The sequence below is a fragment of the Macaca nemestrina genome, chromosome 1 (genome assembly GCF_043159975.1).
Source record: "Macaca nemestrina isolate mMacNem1 chromosome 1, mMacNem.hap1, whole genome shotgun sequence".
NCBI lineage: Eukaryota > Metazoa > Chordata > Mammalia > Primates > Cercopithecidae > Macaca > Macaca nemestrina.
Window position 1 is genome coordinate 61,832,219 of NC_092125.1, and position 23,574 is coordinate 61,855,792.

The window sequence follows — 23,574 nt, forward strand, 5'->3', positions numbered from 1 at the left end:
TCTTATTCTGTTACTTCCTACAAACCTCCCACCACCATCCCACCAAGATTTTGCCTTGGAGGTTGAAGTGTTTAAAGCAGTGTATATGGGAGTTTAGAATCAGCTGGGTTGTGTTCACCTTTGCCTCTCCCTGGAGATTAGATGGATTCCTTCAGTGATGGCTCATCCCCCTTCTATCTGGACCAGAACCTCTCTGACTGTGTCCTGGAGATCAAGGGAGATGTGCCCTCAACCATTCACTCAGTCCGCCAATTTTAAGGTGCAAAGAATGCGGGGAGATGGAGCAAGTGCTGAAGGAATGGTGCCTGGGTCTTGCTGATTGTCTGTGGAGACTGGATCCCTTTCCAGGACTTTTTGTTGTTGTTGTTGTTTGTTTGTTTGTCTTTTTTGAGATGGAATCTCGCTCTTGTTGCCCAGGCTGGAGGGCAATGGCGCAATCTCAGCTCACCACAACCTCTGCCTCCCGGGTTCAAGCGATTCTCCTGCCTCAGCCTCCAGAGTATCTGGGATTACAGGCACGTGCTACCACGCCGGCTAATTTTTTTTTTTTCTTTTTCTTTTTTGAGACGGAGTCTCACTCTGTTGCCCAGGCTGGAGTGCAGTGGCGCAATTTTGGCTCACTGCAAGCTCTGCCTCCTGGGTTCATGCCATTCTCCTGCCTCAGCCTCCCGAGTAGCTGGGACTACAGGCGCCCGCCACCACGCACGGCTAATTTTTTGTATTTTTAGTAGAGACGGGGTTTCACTGTGTTAGTCAGGGTGGTCTTGATCTCCTGACCTCGTGATCTGCCTGCCTCTGCCTCCCAGAGTGCTGGGATTCCAGGCGTGAGCCACTGCACCCGGCCAATTTTTTTATATTTTGTACAGACGGGGTTTCTCCATATTGGTCAGGCTGGTCTCGAACTCCTGACCTCAGGTGATCTGCCTGCCTCAGCCTCCCAAAGCGCTGGGCTTACAGGCGTGAGTCACCGTGCCCGGCCCCTTTCTGGGACTTTCATGCTTTCCCTTCCCTTGGAAACGGAAGCACGCTGGATGGAACAGAGAGAGGTGGCTCAGTCATTAATTGCACAGGTTAGGCCAGGCTCTGGAGCTGAGGTTGGGATAAAGAGGTGATGACACAACCTTTCTGCTCACTTGTAAGAAAAATACACAATACTCTCCACTTTCTCTCCCCTGAGAGACTTTCATCAACAATGACCAGCTGGGGCTGAGTCACCTATTTGCCTGCCCTTTGTCTCTTTCAACAATGAGCCCTGTGTCCATCACTGTGGATGTGAGCCCTTTGAATAGATGTTCTTTCTAGTCCATGGGTTTTGGAAGCTCACTCTACCTTGGGACACTGAAACATGTCTGCATCTCTCTTTGTCTTTTTATGTCTTCCCAAGTAATGGCCACTCTGCTTGAGTTCATGCTCTTTCTTATTTTTTAATTTTTTTTTTTGAAATTGAATCTCACTCTGTCACCCAGGCTGGAGTGCAGTGGCACAATCTCAGCTCACTGCAACCTTCATCTCCCTGATTCAAGTGATTCTCCTGCCTCAGCCTCCCAGGTAGCTGGGAATACAGGCATGTGCCACCACACCTGGCTAATTTTTGTATTTTTGGTAGAGACGGGGTTTTGCCATGTTGGTCAGGCTAGTCTCTAACTCCTGACCTCAGGTGATCCACCCGCCTTGGCCTCCCACAGTGCTGAGATTATAGGTGTGAGCCACCGTGCCCAGCCAAGTTCATACTTTTAAGCTTAGGAAGAGAAGCACAGCTTATCTGGAACCTTAATTCATGGTTAGTGCCTTTCCATCAGCCTATACCCAACAGTCCAGGACTATACCTTTTTTATCTCTGGACCCTTTCCTCACCTCTCCCTTCTCTCTTCCTACCCTATAGGAACTAGGATGCTGATGATAGTTGGTTTGACAGGTTTAGAAATAGTGCCTGCTCTGCTCTTTTGACCTCAAGGTGCTGCCAAGACTGATTTTTATCCCAAGTTCTGATTTCTCCAACAAGAGCTTATGAGCTAACCAGGGCTGTCAGTTAGGACTTTGACCTCTCCTGGGGCACCAGAAGGATGCTTCCCTGATGGGAGCATCAGTGTCCTCCCCCTTCTCCTGCCCTCTCTCCTCCCCGTGGGGAGTGTTCTCATCTATATCCTTTCTGAGCCATGGTGGCATCTGGGAGACATTCAGTTATCTTATGAGATGGGAGGAAATGGAACGGTCTATTCTATTTGTTCTTTTTAACACTGCCCTAACTTTATTTTTATCTGGTTAATATGTCTGTCAGCAGTAAGAGGTTTTTAATCTCCTAATAAGTGTATACCCATCCAAAAGAAGCTGGAATAAGGTGGAGAAAAGGGGTTGATAAATTCCTGCAGCATCTTTATATTCCAACTAGCTGTTTCTGAAAGGTGACTCTTTCTCTTACTCACATGCTGTTTAGTGATTGACGACCTATAGCATATTTATTAGTCAGTTCACGCTTTCAGCTCAGTTGTGTGTGTGTGCATGCCTGTGATTAATCACCACATGGACTTGTGACTCCCACTTTCTTGACCTTCATTTTTTTTCTTTATTTTGTTTAGATTTAAAAAAATAGGTCTCGCTGTGTTGCCAAGGCTGAACGCAAACTCCTGAGTTCAAGCAATCCTCCCTCCTCAGCCTCCCAAAGAGCTGGGGTTATTGGCGTGAGCCACCGTGCCTGCCTCTCCTGCCCATCTTGAAGCATCTATGGCCGTTATTTCTTTTCTTCTTTGCTATTTTAGTTTTGGTTGAGGGAGTCAAGGCAGAGGGCCATAGTGCTTCCCTCCAATAGATGCAGACTGACCTCTGATCACTCCTGATCACTCCTTAACACCCCATCGGCCAAAAACCTTTCCCATGTCTCTGGTGCCTGAGACATATGTGTCTAGGAAGGAATCAGCCGCACTGTTACTCATCCATCAGCATCTGAACCTCGCATGCTGACTCCGACTCCGTGGTGCTAAGGGTCCTCACCACCTTGACTAAAATCTTGAGTCTTTCTGTGCAGAAGTAGCCCTTCACCCCAAAGCTAAGGAGAAAGGATTGGATGAAAGTTCTCTGTAGAAGTGGAGGAAACATGTGTCTCCTCAGAGGCACCTTTAGAGGTGGTTCCCTGCAACCCTCCAGCTAGAGTGAGCAGGCTCCTTGCCTGGGGGGAGGGGTGGGGGCTTCGAAGCTCTCCTCCCACCACCCCTGGTGAATCCTCCGCATCTTCCTCCCTTGATACTGGCAGCTGGTGGGGGCTGGGGTAATGGAGGAGTGCTGCTGTTAGAGCAAGAAGACCAAGTGGCTTTGTCTCTTCTCAGTAATATAAGTGCAGTGAGGTGAGAAGACCCTGGGGTTTGGCATTTCTCCTTGAGGAGCTGAGCCAGAGGCAGGGCTTTGGTTCCTAAGTGATTAGAGGCCTGTGTGGCCAGAGGCTGCACATTCCCTTTTGGAAGGGAGCTCTCCCATACTCCTTGCTTCCATCTTCCCCTTCCTGGCTCAAGTCATAGGCTCTATTTTCTGGCTATCCTCTTTTTGTTCCTGAGAAAGTTGTGGTGGCTCTTTTTTTTTTTTTTTTTTTTTTTTAAGCTGATTTAGGGGGTTGGGAAAGGAAAACTTTAAAAGTAAAATAATAAAAAACAGACCACTCTGCCATTACAGGCACATAAATAGCTTTGCCGTCACTGGGCTGCACACTCGCTTTGCCATAGCAACCTAAAGCGACTGTTTATAACAGCCTGTCAACTGGCCTGGAAACCAGCAGCTGCTGCTGGCCAGCCTGGCCTTGGAGCAGCAGGCAGGTACTCCCTGAGAGGTGTTATGGAGGCGGTGGGTCTGGCGCTTCTTGTGGAACCGTGGGCAGGGGAAAGGCAGCCTGGGTTCCAGAGGCGACCGGGGCAGTAATGTTTTGGGAGCCAAAGTGAGCAGCGGGTGTCTTTTGTCTTCCTTTTCCCCTCACCTGTGTATGGGCCCCAGCATAGCTCATCTCCTGTGGAGATAGAAGACAGGGCTGGGAGGGCATTTGCTCCACCGGAACCTGAAAGGGGCCTGGGTGTCTCTCTGAACCTCACGAGGTGGCTTGTTTTAACTTTTCAAATAGACTTTGGCTTCTGTTGTAGCCTGTTGAGTGACATCCTTTCAAGTCTGTTTTCTCAAAGACTGAAAAAAGTGGGCTTTTTCGGGGCTCTATCTGGGAAAGGGGGCTGTCTGGAGATGAATGGAAGCAGAGATTAGCAACCCGGAAGGACTAGCGGAGGGAGAGGGAAGAGCGAAGGAGATACATGGCAAGACCTTCCGGTGCCTTCCCATGTCAGCCCGGAGCTAAAGGGGTTCATGGAAATGCTTTGGAACCTCGCAGCATTTTCAAAGTGTGGTCCCCAGACCAGAAGCAACCGCTCACCCTGTTAAGGAACTTGTTAGGAATGCACCTTCCCAGGTCTCATCTCCGTTCTTCTGCACCAGAAACTCAGGAGTTGGCAGGGAGGGGGCCAACAGGTTTGCCCCAGTTCTCCAGGAGATCCTTGTGCTCACTCTGGGTTTGAGAACCACGGCTCGAAAGCATTACTCAAGTGCAAGAAAGCATGATCAGTCCACTTTCCAAAGCCCGAGGCTGACTGAATGAATCCTGTCTGTGCAATGTGTGAACAAGGAAGAGTAAAACAGGCGCAGAGGGGTGGCAGGTTATTAGGGATCGTTCCTGGCCCCCTTTTTTAATAAGCACTGTCTTCTCAGCATGGAGCCCTCGCTCATTTGCCTGTGACTTCCAGGAAACCGGCCCAGAGAAGGCTGGAATAGGTAAAGTGGGGATGGGAGGTTCTCTGTACTCTGTACAGGTGAGACTGTCAGAGGAAAGGGAATGGGAGCAGGCAGGCCTGATGACCAGTATGGGACATGCTGACTAGTGTCTGGGCCACAGGAATGTTGTTTTGCGTCCTCTCCTGCTGAATGCCTGGGGGCAGAGCAGCTGCCCCTGGTGCTCCCTTTTGGTGGATGAGATGTGGCCTCCTCAGTCTGTGGCCAGGCAGCTTCTTCCCCCTTGTCCTGAGGGCTCCACCAGAACCTGAAGCCTGGGAACAACCAGGTCCCGACCCAGTAGCCCAGGGAGATGACCCCTCTCCATGAGCATAACATGATTCTGCTGAAATTCGTTTCTAAAAATAACCTAGGATCCGATCCAGCTGCTAAAAAGCCCCTTTGTTCCCTTGAAACCAGAATATGGAAAGCCACAGCAGCCCCAAGACAGACAGTCTATGTAGTCCAAGGGAGTGCATATACGAAATACTTGAATGCTGCTGCCAGAGGACAGGCAGTCTATGTAGTCCAAGGGAGTGCGTATACGAAATACTTGAATGCTGCTGCCGGAGGGCTGCGTCCTGTCTGTGGCCTAGAAGCTTCCTGCCGCAGCTCTGAGGAGTGAGAAGCAGTTATCCTTGCTAACTCTTATCCTGAGTGAACGGGGTCAGGAGAGGCTGCCAGTACCCCTTTTGTTAAACAACAGACCTTCCAGATGGCGTTGTCACTTCCACCTGAAGGTGGCTCTTGTCCTCCTTAAACAACTGAAGGAAATGGTGAGTGCTGCTGTTTCATCCTCTACATTTTTTTGAACTCTAGCTTGCTGTGAACACCCCTACCTCCACCCCATACACCCTCTGAGTCATTGGAGGACACAGAGGTGACCCAGGCCAGTGTGACTCACACAATTTGAAAGAGGTTGGCTTTTCCAAGGCTCTGGGCCTGAGGGACTGCCCTTCTTCGTCTTGATAAATTTTTTTTTGAGATGGAGTTTCACTCTGTTACCCAGACTGGAGTGCAGTGGTGCGATCTCAGCTCGCTGCAACCCCTGCCTCCCAGGTTCAAGCGATTCTCCTGCCTCAGTCTTCCGTGCAGCTGGGATCACAGGCATGTAACACCACAACTGGCTAATTTTTTTTTTTTTTTTTTTTTTTTGAGACGGAGTCTCGCTCTGTCGCCCAGGCTGGAGTGCAGTGGCCGGATCTCAGCTCACTGCAAGCTCCGCCTCCCGGGTTTACGCCATTCTCCTGCCTTAGCCTTCCCGAGTAGCTGGGACTACAGGCGCCCTTTTCTTTCTTTTTTTTTTTGAGATGAGGTCTCACTCTGTCTCCCAGGCTGGAGTGCAATGGTGCGGTCTTGGCTCACTGCAGTCTCCACCTCCCGGGTTCAAGCAACTCTGTTGCCTCAGCCTCCTGAGTAGCTGGGACTACAGGCATGTGCCACCACACCTGGCTAATCTTTTGTATTTTTAGTAGAGATGGGGTTTCACCATGTTAGCCAGGATGGAATTTTTGTATTTTTAGTAGAGACGGGGTTTCGCCATGTTGGCCATGCTGGTCTCAAACTCCTGACCTCAGGTGATCTGCCCACCTCGGCCTCCCAAAGTGCTGGGATTACAGGCATGAGCCACTGGCCTCTTCTTGATAATATTGATGCCATTTCAATATGGAGCCAGTGGACAGGGGTCAGGGGGACAGCAGTACCCTCCCAGCTACATTCCTGCTTCCTCCCACCACACTGTTTCCCTACCCATGCCCTGGAGCCTTCTGTCTTCATCTTGGTGGTTCTTAGAGCCTGTGACATGGGTTGGAGCTTAGCAGACCAGGTGATCAGGATCAGGCTGTCAACCTTGGGTCCATTCTTGGTATCGCTGTTTGGAGAAAGCTTTTGCTATCTGTGGATCCTAACTTCTCCCTGCCTTCTGAAGGCATCTGGCCAGAACTGGTAAGTTTTGCCACCATTGTCACTACACAGCATATCCTAGACAACACAGCCACTCCAAGACTGAGAAGTGTTTTTATTTTTTGGATCTCAGATCGCCATAGATAATGCTCCAGTGAACATCCTTGCACATGCCCCCTCCAGGCCCTGGACGAGAATTTCTTTGGAAGATGTAGCCAGGACTACAGATGTAGATGACTGGGTCCACAGCATGCACAGATGTAGTTTGACCAAAAAGTACCAGGTGGTTCTGGGGAGGAGTGATGAATTCTGGATTCCTGAGACCCAGGGGCTAGGAGTGACACTTTTTCTCCAGATAGATGCTTTGACTTTAGCACTACGTTTTGCGGTGGAATTGAAGAAGGTGCTGTCAGAGTAGCAGACTTGGGGAGGGGAAAGTAAGTGAGGGAGGTCCATGGATACCACATCCTAACCAGAAAGTGGTGTTCTATCTTCAGAAGGAGAGAACTGAACCTGCGAATGACATCCTCTCAAATCTGTTTTCTCAAAGACTAAAAGGATGTGGGCTTTCCTTGGGTCTCTGGGAAAGGGGGCTGTCCTGAGATGACTGGAAGCAGAGATCAGCAACCTGGAAGGACTAGAGGAGGGAGAGGGAAGAGCAAAGGAGACATGAACCAGAACCCAGAACTTCAGGATGGGAGTACCCCACCCCCAGGAGGCTAAGTTCTAGGGGCTAGCTGAAAATTAGCATCAGATTCCCTGACCAGGCCATGGTATACTATCCCATGGTGAGGCCAGAGGCCTGGCTTGGTGTACCCGCCCTCACCTGGCTTCCTGGGTTGGATGTGGCTGTTGGATGATGATGACAAGTAGTGCCACCCACCACCTGAACTTTAGCCAACACATGCTGCCTCTGACCTTGTTCCCATGCCTCCAAAGGGCTTCAGTAGGCTGAAGGAGGGCATGTGCTCTGGTCTGCTTCTGCAAACCAGTTGGCATTTAAGGAGCAATTAGGGCAGGGCAGACTTGGGGAGGGAAGGAAGAACCCAGGATTGTGATGAGGATGGCTGTCAGACCTGAGGGATGGGAAGTGGCCAGGGTGAACTAGAATCTGGGTCATGGAAATAAGGAGCCTGTGATGAGGAGGCGGGCAGAACAGCCTCTGCCCGAGACTCACACCTCTGGAGAGAAGGGCTAGCCAGGGATGTTTTAGGCTAGGCAGCCTACCATGGTCAGGTTCTTGCCAGCTTTCTTGATAGGGCACGGTCCTTTTGGAAGTGTCAGAGTGCCAGAGAGGAGTAGAGCTTAAACCCTCCCAGGTAGTACACAGGAAACAGCCCTGCTGGAAAAAAGAGAACGCAGAGCAGGATCTCCCTCTGTGCTTCTCCCAGATCACCATGGGGAGCAAGGCCAAGGGCATGAGATGACTGAGTGGAGGAAGCCCTCATCCCCACCGCTGGGCTCTCCAGGCAGGAATTGGATATGCTTGGACTCACAGCAATCTAGAGCCCAGTGCTTTCTGGCTTGGGGTGGGGGTGGGGTGAGGGGAGGGGAGGAAAAAGGGGAGGAGAGGGTATCTGTTCCCAAAAAGCTTTGGGTCTATCTCTATGCCTTCCCAGAAAGTTCACAAGAGTTAGATATTTCCCTGACCTATTTCAGAGCCTTTTAGGAGTCAGGAACAAGGGACAGATGGGTTTATGTGAGCCTTTTTTTCAAGGTTTAGGAAGTAAGTTCATAGCTTTGTTTCCATTTTTTTATATCATTGTTCTCGTACTTGAGGCAAGGTGGCTTTGGATTCAGATTAGGGCAGAAATCCTGGCTCTCTGAATCTATATTTCCCTGCTATAAGATGAGAGGTCCTTCTTATAGGGTTGTTGGTGAGAATTCAGTGAAACAGTATATGTAAGACTGATAATAGCTACAGTGTGTGGACCAGCCACTATACCAGGCACTACCTAATACATAGGGGTATATATATAATTTCTCATTTTCATATCAAGTCCCTAGGATGGCCCCTAGCACATGGAAGGTGCTCAACAAATCTTTTTTCCCTCCCTTCCAACCTCTCCAATCCCACATCCCTGTTCCTGAGTATAGGGAGAAGTAGAGCCTCACTTGGAATGAGGGAGACTGATTCTAAGTCAGAAAAAAAGACTACGGATTTTCTGAGGAGCTCCTAAAGCGTGTGTGTGTGTGTGTGTGTGTGTGTGTGTGTGTGTGTGTGTGTGTTTGTTTTTTTTCTGAAGCAGAGTCTCGCTGTCGCCCAGGCTGGAATGCAGTGGCACAATCTCGGCTCACTGTAACCTCCGCCTCCCAGGTTCAAGCAATTCTCCTGTCTCAGCCTCCCAATAGTTGGGAATCCCAGTAGTTGGGATTATAGGTGTTCACCACCACGCCCAGCTGATTTTTTCTGTTTTTAGTAGAGACAGAGTTTCGCCTTGTTGGCCAGGCTAGTCTCAAACTCCTGATCTCAGTTGATCCAACTGCCTCAGCCTGCCGAAGTGTTGAGATTATAGGCATGAGCCACCGTGCCCGGCCCTGAAGCAGGTTTTATATTGTAGTTGGGTGCATTCTAAAGTGGGACCAGGCTGCTTCCCCTCTCCAGAGGTCTGCCCTTCCTCATCCCTCAAGTCATGCCTGGCAGGGATGCTGTCACCCCTGCCAGAGTGTCTCCAAGTGCTACCAGCTTGCTCCTGAGCAGAGGCTCTCAGCCCACTGGGGAGGACAGAGTAGGGCAGGGCAGGGAAGTGTCTGCTCCTCTGAACAGACCCAGCCTGTAGCCCAGAGGCCAGAGTGGACTAGAGCCTCTTGTTATTCCAGGCAGGTCTATCTGCAGTGCTGCAGCAGCCTGAAGCCCTAGCCCCTGACCCCTCCTGTTTCTTTTCTCCCATTTTTATGCATCATATCACATTCGATAGGAGCATTTAGTAGCGGGGAGACTCGGGGTGAGTTCCTTTCATATTTTCAAATATACCCACTCTATAACCTATACGAGGTGTCATTCTTTTTCCTCATAGTTTGGGGATGTATTTCTTCTTTAGCACCCTGGGAAAGCTAAGAGTGAAAGATTCCTTGGACAAAATTGGAGGAAAGTGTGTCTGATTAGTGTTTACAGTTGGGTGACTTAGAGCATAAGGTTCTTGTCTCTGGCAGCTCCTCATTTCTAGAGGCTTTTTTTTTTTTTTTTTTTTTTTTGGAAGTCAGGGTCCCACTTGGTTTGCCCAGGCTGAAATTAAGTGATATGAATACAGCTCACTGCACACTGCAGCTTCCACCTCCTGGGCTCAAATGACCCTCCCACCTCAGCCTCCCAACTTGCTAAGACCACAGGCGTGCACCATCATGCCCAGCTACTTTTTGTATTTTTTGTAGAGACAGGGTTTCACCATGTTACCTAGGCTGGTCTCGAACTCCTGAGTTCAAGTGATTCTCCCACCTCAGCCTTCCAAAGTGCTGGGATTACAGGCAGGAGCCACTGCACCTGGCAGATGCCTGCCTTTTAGAGGGCCTCTTAGAAGTTTGCCAGAAAATGAGGAGGTTTAGGCTCAAGAGAAGGAGTAAAGTGTAACAAAAAGAGCGCCAGGCAGTCAAGACCACTGACTTGTTAAGACCAAACCACTTTTTTAGCTCCCTGGACCTTTGTATCTTCATTTGTAAGGTGAGGGTCATAGCTGTCCTAGCTAGAATTGATATGACCAATGCTTTCACATGTCATCTACAAATTATAGAACAGATGTTCTAGGACTTTAGGAGGAAAAAAGTAAAATGTTGTCTTAATGATCATGTAAAGCATTGTAATTTCTTGCCCTAGGAGGAAGAGATGAGAGAGTTCGCTCTTCTATCCTATCATCTCTTAGGCTTGCAAAATACTAGAAAAGAGGAGGGAGCACATACCTTACTCAGAACGCCCCAAGCCGAATGACTAACCCTTACCTGACAAGAGGTAGTACCTTCCAGGTGTCTGAGCAGCGCATTTGATGCTGAGATGGTGTGAGCACCTTCAGATTATTCTTTGGCAGATTAGGGGCCAGGCAAGCTCAGCAGCTGCAGAGAGCTCATACTCCAGAGAGCTCAAAACTCAGAAGTGCAGACATCATGATATTCTTCCTAATATTATAGAGATCCCACCTTAAACCTCGGGCTCCAACTCTGCACTGCCCTTTGGACTTTGTGCCAGCAGCTTAGTGCTTGACCTACTGTGTGTTTCTCTAGATCAGCCTGAGGCAAACAAACCTTTTCATTCTTTTCCACATGTGTTCTTCAGCCCCATGTGTTCTAATCTTACATAACCTTTTCCATCAGTTGCCTGTGGAAGTGGAAGAATCTCTCCTCTTTGGTACTCTGAAAAGAGATTCAAAGTAAGGAAGTAATTCTGCCAGGTGTGGTAGCTCATGTCTGTAATTCTAGCACTTTGGGAGGCTGAGGTAGGAAGATCACTTGAGGTCAGGAATTCCAGACCCGCCTGGCCAAAAGAGTGAATCCCCATCTCTACTAAAAATACAAAAAATTGGCTGGGCGCAGTGGCTCACCCCTGTAATCCCAGCACTTTAGGAGGCTGAGGCAGGTGGATCACAAGGTCAAGAGATCGAGACCATCCTGGCCAACATGGTGAAACGCCATCTCTACTAAAATACAAAAATTAGCTGGGCATGGTGGCATGCAACTGTAGTCCCAGCTACTTGGGAGGCTGAGGCAGAAGAATCACTTGAACCCAGGAGGTGGAGGTTGCAATGAGCTGAGATCACGCCACTGCACTCCATCCTGGCAACAGAGCGAGACTCCATCTCAAAAACAAACAAAAAAGCACAAAAAATGAGCTGGGCATGGTGGTGGGTGCCTGTAATCCCAGTTACTCAGGAAGCTGAGGCAGGAGAATCACTTGAACCTGGGAGGTGGAAGTTGCAGTGAGCCAAGATCGTGCCACTGCATTCCAGCCTGGGTGACAGAGTGAGACTCTTTCTCAGAAAAAATAAGGAAGGAATTCTGACTCAGACTGTCTTTTCTAATTCTCAGGAGACTCAAGAACCTATATGCTGGTGGTTACTGCTAATGGTTATAACCTAGCTAATGGTTTTTTGTTAATGAAGCTGCCCTAGAATATTCCATTCTTTTTGTGCAGTGGGGGGTTCCCTAGCAAGGAAAGATGGAAGGGCACATGGAGCTTATTTTTCTTCTACTTAAAGGGCTTGATAACAAAAGTTCATTAAGATCAAATTAGGCTTTCTCCCATCACTTAAGTGTCCTATTCTGCACACTGGACAGCTTTCATCTAAGATTTCCAAGGACTATTTCTAAAATTCCATTCCTTTATCACTTTCTTAGGGTGGTGCGAAAAGACAGGGCCCATTCTCTACCCAACTAAAGGTGGAAGGAGGCCGGGCGCGGTGGCTCAAGCCTGTAATCCCAGCACTTTGGGAGGCCGAGACGGGTGGATCACGAGGTCAGGAGATCGAGACCATCCTGGTTAACATGGTGAAACCCCGTCTCTACTAAAAAAAGTACAAAAAAAAAAAAACTAGCCAGGCAAGGTGGCGGGCGCCTGTAGTCCCAGCTACTTGGGAGGCTGAGGTAGGAGAATGGCGTGAACCCGGGAGGCGGAGCTTGCAGTGAGCTGAGATCTGGCCACTGCACTCCAGCCTGGGCGACAGAGCGAAACTCCGTCTCAAAAAAAAAAAAAGGTGGAAGGAACCGAGTCCTGAAAAGGCTAAGTAACATCCCTATCTTCCTGGAGCAAACATTGTAGTGGGTGAAGACAGAAAAGGTAAAATCCTCTGATTCCTAGTTCAACACTATCAGCATTGTTCCCAACATCCTCTTGAAAGGTGAAGGAGTTCTACTTGAGGGTCAAGATGGGTTTCTTGCTGCTAGAGCTCTTCCCATTTCTTCCAGGCTTGGAGAAGCTGAACTGGGGTGAAAACTCTGTGGTCCTGCCTGTTCCTACACCAGTCTGAATGAAGGGAGTTTGACACATTGCCTCAGGTTCTTTGTGGATCTTCTTATTTCCCAGATAAGAAGGGGTTATGATATTTTAAAACAAATAGAACCCTGCTTTCTTAACTCTTTGTGAGTCAAGAGTAGTGCTAAAAATCTATGGGAGGAAGAGGAGGCAAGGGGCAAATTGGGAGAGGGAGGAGTATAAATCAACCTGCATCCCTGTGGAAGCTTCTGGGAAGAAGATTGTCAGGAATTGGCAAAGACTTTGGCTACATGTGACTTTGGAGGAGATCACTGATAAAAGAATCAAGTCCCTTATCTGATAGTTCTTGTGCTTCTTTGTTCACCTTCTAGAAGTAAGGGTGGCATCTATTTATTACAGAGAGGTTGGCCAGAGCTCCTTGCCACCCCCTGGTAACTGAAGTCATCAGTGGGGACTATGTAACTGGGGCTGGGGTCCCATGTCCTGGTGCTGTGCTAAGAGCCCCTTCACATTTGAAAGGCTGATGTGTGGCAGTGACACCTGTCAGTGTTATGACACACAGCGGCCCCACTTTAAAACTGAGAAGGGGCCTCAGGATAAGTTCTCTTCCCACCTTCAGCCCTCTGTATCCTCACCTACACATAGCTCCACCACACCCCCTAGTTAGCATGCATGAGAGGTAATGCATCTTTCTAAGGGGAGAAATGCTGGCCTCTCTCTGGTGCCTTTATTGAGATGAGTGAGACTCTGGTGCTTACTCACAGGCTAGCTTGTCTTCCCTGCTGACCTTGCTGTGGCCCTGTCCTCTATCTGAATTGAGAGGTGTCTTATCGCTCCCACTCCAGAGAAACTTTAATGCTCAGGCTTCAAACTCCCTATCTTTCCTCCTCAGAGGTCCTTCTGTCCCCCTTACTAAAGAAAAAAAAAAAAAGTTCACCCTGTATCGCCAACTGACAAAGCATTTTACTCTCCTCTTCTCCCCAAAAGCCTCTTGGAGTAGGGTGGAGCTTAGCCTCGAGACCAAAACTTGGTGCCTGCCAGGTTGACACCTGCAACAGGCTACAGAATTTCCATACACCTGGAAGCTGAGTACTCTAAGGGGCTTTGGAGGATTTTGACATCTTCTATCAGGTTGTCTTCCTTGTGTGTAAATGTGTGTGCTGGGAGTGGGAAGAGTGTGGGGTGTGGGAGAGGTAGGCCGACTGACAGGCAACCATTCAGATGACTTAGATCTGAACTCCTTTTTCTGACCTCTTCTCATCCTTTATAGATAATGTCAGACTAAAGTATCCTGTCACAGGTCCCTCAAATAGACAGGGAAAACACTAGAGCCATTAGAGGTTGTAACCATTTATTTCCAAGTTTCTGAAGCTGTGGCTTTTATGTTGCTTGGTTGGGAGAGGTGAGATATAAAGACTAGGGTATATTGAAATTACTCCTCTACGTTGGGGTTTGCAGTCTGCGGGGGCCTCCCAGGGAGGAACGGGCCTCTCCTGAGTCAGCTCCCTAAGCTCAGGCCTCAGCTATCAGTTTACCTCAGACCTCAACTGTCACTTAAACCCTTGTGCTTAGACTGGGTACCTCTTGCCCTTGCAGATTCTGGATACTCATGGCTGCTCTAATGGTTTCTTTTTGTCTATCTTTGAACCTTTATTGCAGAGATCCGGTTGTCATCAGTATCCAGGAAGCTCTCCTCTTCCTCCTCCTGATGCCTCTCTACCACTACAGTTGCTGGTTGTTGCTAAGGTTGTTGCCATGGTAACATGCACATCCTGTTTACACTTTCATCTGGGCAAGTTGGTCTAAGCTAGGAACCTACCTATCCTGGACAACCACTATCATCACCACCTGGGGACACCAATCAACGTGACACGGAGTCCACCTTCCACTCAGTTCCCCCATCCTCTTCCTCCTCTCGCTGCCAGATTTCATACAGAAGAAAGGATCTAGACTTCGGACAGCTACTCGGGAGCTTATTGCACAAGATACATTCGATCTGTTCCCTCACTGGGCCCCCAGAGAAGCAAGAAGTAGGAAGAAGTTGAGACAGGAAGGCAGGAGACACTGGTCAGTTGAAGGGAAACACTACATCTTCTCTGGTTGAGGGGCTTGGTAACAACAGGCAAAATGACGAACCCATCAGACCGTGTCTTGCCTGCCAACTCGATGGCCGAGAGCCGTGAAGGGGACTTTGGCTGCACAGTAATGGAACTGAGGAAGCTCATGGAGCTGCGTTCGAGGGATGCTCTGACCCAGATTAACGTCCACTATGGAGGTGTACAGAATCTCTGCAGTAGACTGAAAACCTCCCCTGTGGAAGGTAAAGGCCATATCAGGGGTGGGGAGTTGGAGGAAGGTGGCTAGTGTTTCAAAATATTCTTTTCCCAGCTTCTAGAGAAGGCACATTTCTGGAGGCCCAACTGGTATATTTTTGTCAGGTGGGAAAGGTATGGCTTCTGAAGCACTGAAAGGAGGTGAGGCCATGAAGAGCCGTATCTTTCACAGAGATGATGTTTAGAAACTGCTATTCTCTGAAGATTATTCTTTTCTCCTTTTTCTTTTCTTCTTTTCTCTTTCTTCTTCTTTTGTTTCTTTCTTTTTCTTTTCTTTCTTGTGTGTATGTGCGTGTGTGTGTGTGTGTGTGTGTGTGTGTGTGTGTGTGTGTGTGTGAAACAGGGTCTTGCTCTTTTACCCAGGCTGTAGTGCAGTGGCGTGCTCATGGCTCACTGCAGCCTCAACCTCCTGGGCTGAAGCCATCCTGCTACCTCAGCCTCCTGGGTAGCTGGGACCATAGGTGTGTGCCACCACACCCAGCTAGCTTTTTTGATTTTTTTGTAGAAATGAGGTCTCAGTATCTTGCCTAGACTCATCTCAAACTCCTGGGCTCAAATGATCCTCCCACCTTGGCCTCCCAAAGCGTTGGGATTACAGGCCCAGTGAGCCATGATCACGCCTGCTCCTGACGCCTCTTTTCTCCTTTTTCTGTATCAGTGTCCATTTAGTTTTAAAATGTTTATGATATAAATGTTGTTGTCAGTAAATAATCAAGTCCCTTCTTCTATATGTCTGATTATAAAATACTTTAATTCTTCCCTATACTGATCTTACAGTTTAACGAATGGAGGAAGGAAGGGTACAGAAAAGTGAGTAAGTCCAGCTGCCCAGTTGAGAACTTCTCTATTATATACCATTAGAAATGGGATGATAGGCCAAGCAGGGTGGGTGGCTCACATCTGTAATCCCAGCATTTTGGCAGGCTGAGGTAGGAGGATCACTGGATCCCAGGAGTTCCAGACCAGCCTGGGCAACACAATGACACCCCATCTCTTTTTTTTTTTTTTTTTTTTTTTTTTTTTTTGTTGAGACAAGAGTCTTGCTGTGTCACCCAGGCTGGAGTGCAGTGGCATGATCTCAGCTAACTGCAACCTCTGCCTCCCAGATTCAAGCAATTCTCATGCCTCAGCCTCCCAGGCAGCTGGGACTACAGGTGTGCACCACCATGCCCAGCTAATTTTTTGTATTTTAGTAGAGATGGGATTTCACCATGTTGGTCAGCTTGGTCTCAAACTCCTGACCTCAGGTGATCTGCCTGCCTTGGCCTCCCACAGTTTTGGGATGAGGAGGCTTACAGGCATAAGCCACCACGCCCAGCCTCTATTTATTTTAAATAAAAAGGAAAAAGAAGGAAATGGAATGCTAAATCACAAGGTATATAATTGTACCCATCATATCTTTGGATCACTCACTGTTTTGTGTCAGAGAATTATAAGTGATTTTTTCAACTCTGCTGGATACACTTTTAATGTCGTTCTTCTTAATCTTTTTGTTGTTGTTGTTTGTTTGTTTTTTTGTTTTTTGGGGGGTTTTTTTTTTGAGATGGAGTCTCACTCTTGTTGCCCAGGCAGGCTGGAGTGCAATGGTTCATTCCCGGCTCACTGCAACCTCTGCCTCCTGGATTCAAGCAATTATCCTGCCTCAGCCTCCCGAGTAGCTGGGATTATAGGCATGTGCCACCACACCTGGCTAATTTTGTCTTTTTAGTAGAGATGGAGTTTCACCATCTTGGGCAAGCTGGTCTCAAACTCCTGACCTCAGGTGATCCGCCCGCCTCGGCCTCCCAAAGTGCTGGGATTACAGGTATGAGCCACTGTGCCCGGTCTTAATCTCTTCTTAAAAAATAAAAAAAAGTTCAAAGATAATGAAAAATCCAGCTTCAGGCTTTCCTGGCCCAGCCCAGTTGCCCAGTGTGCCATGGTGTGATGAAATTTTGTCTCATAAAAATGTAGAAAGAACAAAAGGAAACTTGCTTTTTCACTTTTGCCTGGTTTTAACATCTCCGTAGCAGATACTTATTTGGCCCTGTACGCCTGGCAGTTCATGGTTGAGTAGTGTGAGATGGAGCAAAGATCTTTTCCATTAGGGGCTTTCAGCCTCATGCGGCCTCCTATTTCTGAACCTTCCTCAGAGACCACAGCATATTTCTCACCAATTCTAAGAAGCTGTTATCCTTTGCCAGTGCTGTATTATAAGTTAGTGACTTGGAGCCTAGACTCTTTAGGATGAAAAAAGAGAAAGAGATTTTTACATAGATATCTATACCTAGTTTATGTCTTATTTTCTTTACAACCTAAGGAAGCTTCCCTACCTATTTTCTTTACTTCTAGAATTTGGTTTCCTATCTCACAGGCTTCGAGTTCAAACACTAGTTCCACCATTTACTAGCTAAGTAGCCCTCCATAGTGTACTCAGCCTCCCTGAGTCTGTTTCTTCTTTGAAAATAAGAGTTGATAACACCTAGCCCATAGAGTTACTGAGATTAAATAATATATGTGCAGTGCTCATACTTATAATTAGGTGTTCAATAGATAAGTTTTCTCAGATTAAAACAGAGTCCATGTGTCTGTAGATACTTGCCAGAATATGGGTGCCTATGGAGTGCAATGTTTTGTCGTATCTGGAGGGGTTACTGTATGTGTAACTGCAACCACCGTCCATTTCATTTCCTCACTTCTTAATCACAAAAAAAAACAAACCCCACGGGTAAGGTGGCAATATCTAATGGCTTTCATGTGGCTCAGTCTCTGCCTTCTAACGGTAGCCCTTAATCATAGCCCTTTGGGCTCTGTCTCCTTCTTACCAGCTAGATTTCTTTATTTGGTCACTTTTACAGCCATATTGACTGCTGAGGGTCTGTTCTTAATTATATCTTCACTGAGATCATGCAGTACTTTACAAACACCCGTCAGAATTTAAACAGGATCTTTCTTTTTCCCTTCCTATGCTGTTTTTGATCCCTTTGGTCAGCTGTCTCTCTCACAAACAGGCACTCGGGAGTCCAAAGAAGCTGGAACCTAGAGAGCTCCTGACAACAGGATTCCGGCTTTCCTCCAGTTTTCCAGATCCCTTCCCAGAGCTGCCACTGTTTACTTTCTGATTCCCAGAAAGCGTCCATTCCCAAAGGCCAACATACATTCTACTTTCTGTCAACATTGAATATCAAATGTTACAGACATAGCTAATGCTCTTGGATCCTTTCCCAGTCCTGGTTTCAGCCCCTTCCAATGCAAGTGTTTCCCTCATTACAGCCCCTGGCCATGCTATAGCCTAGGACTCCTACCACTGGCACAGTTGTCTACTGCCATGTACTGCTTCCTTAGATCACAAATATGCGTCCTGCTGTTTTTCTTTCTTTTTTTTTTTTTTTTTTTGAGAAGGAGTTTTGCTCTTGTTGCCCAAGCTGGAGTGCAGTGGCGCAATCTTGGCTCAATCACTGCAACCTCCGCCTCCCAGGTCTGAAGCGATTCTTCTGCTTCAGACTCCCAAGTAGCTGGGATTACAAGTGCACGCCACCACTTCCGGCTAGTTTTTTGTATTTTTAGTAGAGATGGGGTTTCACCATGTTGGCCAGGCTGGTCTTGAACTCCTGACCTCAGGTGATCCACTCACCTCAGCCTCCCAAAGTGCTGGGATTATAGGCGTGAGCCACCGCATCTGGCCTTTTTTTTTTTTCTTTATAAGAGATGAGGGTCTTGCTATGTTGCCCAGGCTGGTCTCGAACTCCTAGACTGAAGCAGTTCTTCTGCCTCATCAGTTTGTATTAATGTAGGAGTTACCATAGGGCTTGCTCTGGAACTGGGGAGACAGGGTATTGGAAAACAACCTTTCCATTAGTAATTTTTAGTCCCCAATACCAACAGTGACCTCCTAGTGTATGAGAGGAATAAAGAGATAAAAAAAAGTAAGAATAAAAAAGAAAGAAAAGGAGGTACAGAACAGCTAAGACATAAGAGTATCTACCCAGGCAAGGGTAATGCTCACCTGTTTAGTTAGGGTAGGCAGAGAAAAGATCCCCAATACGCTGATGCTATAAAAAGCCAGCCTGTTCATGGAAGGCCACACAGCCTGACAGCCCAACGTAATTTTGTCATTGTGGGAGGTCCCAGTGGACCAATAAGAAGAATAAAGAAATTTACCTGGTGCTTGAATTCTGCTAGTTGGGAACCAAGGTGAAAGTGAAGGTCAGAGAGATTGATTCCTAGAATATAAACCTTTTCCTTTATTTTCTGTGGACTGATAGCATCTTTAGTATAGACTGATAGAATTTTTTTTTTAAACTATAGCTGTTAAGGGGACTTATGGAACTTGGGGTTTATTACATTTCTGACACTAACGTGGTTTTATTATCATAGATTTACACAATTCTAAAGGCAGGTGGGACTTAATTATCTCTTTCGGCTGGCCGCAGTAGCTCATGCCTGTAGTCCCAGCACTATCTGTGCTTCTAAGATTCTCTGTGTGACTGCTCTGGCATAAGAAGCAGCAGAGCATTAATGGAGTGTAAGTCAGAGGGCATGAAATATTCCATCCCATTCTACCTGGTAGTAAGACCTTAGACAGGTCATTTAAACCCTTTAGCCTGGAGAGAGGGAGAGAGAAAGAGATTATTATTATGATGATTTTGGGACGGATTCTCACTCTGTCACCCAGGCTGGAGTGCAGTGGCACAATCTCAGCTCACTGCAACCTCCGCCTCCTGGGCTCAACTGATCCTCCCGCCTCAGCCTCCCAAGTAGCTGGGACCACAGATGCACACCACCATGCCCGGTTAATTTTTGTATTTTTTGGTAGAGATGGGGTTTTGCCGCCTCTGTGTCAGCCTCCCAAAGTGCTGGGATTACAGGCATGAGCTGCCACCAACCCAATGTTTTTTTTGTTGTTGTTTTCAATTTTATTTTTATTTTTTGAAACAGGGTCTTGCTCTGTCACTGAGGCTGGAGTGCAGTGGTGAAATCAGGCTCACTGCAACCTCCACCTAATAGGCCAAAGCAGTCCTCCCACCTGAGCCTCCTGGTTAGCTGGGACTACAGGTGTCCACCACCACGCCCAGCTAATTTTTGTATTTTTTGTAGAGACAGGGTCTCTCCATGTTGCCTAGGGTGGTCTTGAACTCCTGGGCTCAAGTGATCTGCCCACCTTGGCCCCCCCAAAGTGCTAGGATTACAGGCATGAGCCCTTGCGCCCTGCCTCAGCCCAATGTTTAGATACTTGTGTTGCTCGAGTATACATTAGCTAGTTAGAGTAAGAGGAGTTGCCCCCGTGGCCAAGAGTTGGTTAGACTTAAGAAGGCTTGGAGATGTTTAGCTACATGGCCTTCATCAACAGCCAGAAATAAGGCTGACAGCAGGAGCCAAAAAGAGGAGAAAATTTAGGGCAACAAGAAAGGGTGGCGGGAGACACAAAGGAGAATACATGTTTACATCGAGGTAACTAAAGATTTCAGTCTTTATGGCTGTATATAAACAAAAGCAAAGATGTGGGGGTGAGGCTGGAGCTCCTGGGCGAGCTGTGTTGCGTTGGGTTTATCAGGAGGGACAATGTGAGCATTTTGCACAATGGAATCCTTTTCATTTGCTTGCTTTGTTCCCCATTCCAGTTTTTTTCCCCCCCTTTTATTTTCTCTTCTTCTTTCCCTATCCCATTCCCACCTCAACCAATCTTTCCAATCCCCAAAGAACAGAGCAGTTTCGTTGGTATAGGCTGGAAGATAGCCTTTCACCTTCTGAGTGCTTTCCTGTGGAATCTTATGGCCTCGTGAGTAGAAGAAGCCTTTGGTGAATCTGGGATAAAAATTACCTGTGGCTTAAGGGGAAGAAAGAAGAGGTATTTTCCTTAGTCTCAATCCCCTTTTGTGTGTAGAAAAAACGGATGGTCCTACCTAGGTGAGAGATTCTTTGACCTAGGTAGAGGTTATACGTGTTCTTTTTTCCCTATAGAATTTTGCACATTGGTCCTTAGCTATGCTATCCTTTTTAGGAGGAAGAATGGTGTTTTCTGAGGAAGAGTTAGGCCATTCCTTGGAGGCAAGGTCTGGGCTCAAACCAGAATGGGAGAGAAGGGGAGCCTTGAATAAACAGTAAATTATTAACTGTAGGCCTTCTTTCAAAAGGCTGAAGACTATTTTGGTTGAATTTGGATCTAAAAGATTGTTGGTGGAACTTTCTGTTTTATGTTCCTTCTGTACCCTTCTACTTCTTTTCTCCTCTGCAGAGTTGAAGGTGTGACAGTGAGATATTGAGGTCCTCCAATTATTTTTCAACAACATTCATCTAATACTTAATAACTGCTAGGTGCTAGGGACACAAGGGTGAACAAGACAGGTGTAGTCCCTCCTTCCACAGAGCTTATAGGCTAAAAGAAGATGCATATGAATGAAGACAATTTCAGGAATCTGGTCATAGGGCTTTGATGAGGAAGAGCAGGGTCTATGGGAACACAGTATGGGGACTTAAGCTGAAGGCATTGCAGGGGATGGGATGGGGGCTTAGAAGCTGGAGATGGTACACCTGTATCATCTAGGGATCACCCAGGGAAGCTCTAGCATGGCCACGCTCTATGATAATTGCTACCACCTGCTGAATATTCTTGGCATAAGATGCAAGCATTTTTGCCTTCCTTAATTACTGGGTGGTTACTAGGTTTAGGGAGCTGAGATTCCTTGGGGAGTAAATGGCAGGAGGGGAAAAAAATGTGTTTTAAGATGGCCAGCCCAAATTACAATTTTGTTTTATTAGCTTGAGGATTTAGATGAACATCTCCTATCACCTTAAGATCTCTGGGGCTTAACTGTGTTCCTGTCACTCTGCCTTCTGAGGGCAGTGGCATGTTTTACCAAGATTTGTCCATTTTACCACAAGCTGAGATATACTGGGATTGGGCTCTTTCTCAGTGTGGCAGATTGAAATTTCTGGTAGTATTGTCAATCTGGAAAAAATTGAGTACATATTCCAAATAAATGTTCACCTACAAAACTACTGCCTTACTATTAATACATCTAACACTTTTATTTACATAATAAGATAGGCAAACATAGAAATGGATGAGGTGATACAAAATGGTCTGATATTTTCCTCACACTCTAACAGATGGATGCATGCCCCCGACTTAGAGACCGCCGCTCTAAAGCACGGTGGTGTTAGGGGGATGCGGAGGACTAGGCGAGTGAAGATGGGATGGAACAGATGTGACAGGAAGATGGGCAACTGGCTTCTTTGAGATTTTCTTCCCTATCTTTAGAGCTTATAGTCTGTTCAGGAATATCAATTTTTAGGAGCTCCTCCATTTGAGGTTAGAAGCATAACCGCTATTTTTCCTCTTTCTTTGTGCCCTCTGCCGTGCAGCCATCATCTCTTGCCCCAACTCTGCTAAGGATGGCAAATAAGTGACCCTAATAACAGTGATCTGGGCATGGCCTCAGAGATTAACATTCTGTGGTCCACTCTGCCTACCAAACTTTGGGCAGATGGATTATCACTAACTAGTTCAAGATGTGAGAGAGACTCAAGCCAAAATGTCCTCCTCTTTGCATCCCCCACCGCAGGGAACTCCACTTTGCATCCTGGGAATTCCCTGTCTGGTTTGAGTTTCATGCCTAGGGCTGAATTAGGCCTCTTGAAGGCTCTGGGCTCTCTCTTCCTAGCCCAGCCCAGGCTCTGCCAGTTCTTTTCTACTTAGCCCTCCTTGCCTGGAGCTGGGCTTCTTGGTTCACTGGCTTAATGCTGCCCAGCTGGGGTCAGAGGGATGGAGAGTGGCTAAGGCTTCCCCAACCTGGAAGCAGGAAGCTTCCCCTTCCTGCTTTCTCTCCTGGAGCCTTTTATGCTCCTTTGACAATTCAGCAGCAACACTTGCAAGTTTTTGAGGGGTCTGGTTTGGTTTTTAACCTTGCCTTGCATTGAACCATTAGCTGTTGGTGGGAAGAAAAATAGCATTCCCTCGTTGGGTGAAGCAGATACTGCGTCTACCGAAAGTGGGGCTTTCATTCTTATTATTTAGCTCCAAGGTGGGAATATGACACCGACAGAAGCACATTCATGAAGTACAGAAGATGGCAGAGTGGCAGAGCAGAAAGCTAAGCAGAGAGCTGTCTAGGGAGCCTTTTTTCCCTGGGCCACAGCTGCTGTTTTCAAAAAAAGGCGAAGAGCAGGGGGCGGGATAAAGGGAAGCATGCCCTGAGGAAGTGGCCCACCTTGGGAAGGGTTTTGCTGGCCAGAGTGAGGAAAGCAGCATTGTACTCCAGGTTCATCATCCTCTGGCTGTGACCTTGAATCGATGGCTTTAAAGAAGTCTAGCAGATAGGGAGCAAATCTCCAAGCCGTGGGTGTGTTAAACTGGAGATGCTGAAGCAGGGAAACTGCGGTATACTTGGAAGAGTGGCATTTGGTTATTAGCCAGAGATGGCTAGATCTTGCATGGCCCTATTTTGATTTTAAGCTACTCCTCCCCCTCAGTCCCCAAATCCAGGGTTGTTGGGGGTTTTTTTAAATTAATTTTAACTTTTTTTTTCTTTTTTTGAGACAGGGTCTTGCTCTGTTGCCTAGGCTGGAATGCAGTGGCAAAATCATGGTTTACTGTAGCCTCAACCTCCTGGACTCAGGCAATCCTCCTGCCTCAGCCTCCTAAGTAGATGG

At 47.4% G+C, this 23,574-nt stretch overlaps 1 protein-coding gene across 9 annotated transcripts in view; it reads left to right on the top strand.

Annotated features, from left to right (window-relative positions):
* The window catches only part of LOC105484775 (ATPase plasma membrane Ca2+ transporting 4), a 115,502-nt gene that overhangs the window by 44,027 nt on the left and 47,901 nt on the right, over positions 1-23,574 (top strand). For 7 of the 9 annotated variants that reach the window (XM_011746715.3, XM_011746709.3, XM_011746713.3 and 4 more), the window contains exon 2: positions 14,270-14,930. In XM_011746715.3, the coding sequence (XP_011745017.1) occupies positions 14,738-14,930 (193 nt within the window). In that variant the 5' untranslated portion in view covers positions 14,270-14,737. Of the gene's footprint in view, positions 1-12,009; positions 12,058-12,371; positions 12,455-13,718; positions 13,742-14,269; positions 14,931-23,574 lie in introns of those variants that run through there. The other 2 variants (XM_071078470.1, XM_071078459.1) reach the window with 2 other exon arrangements.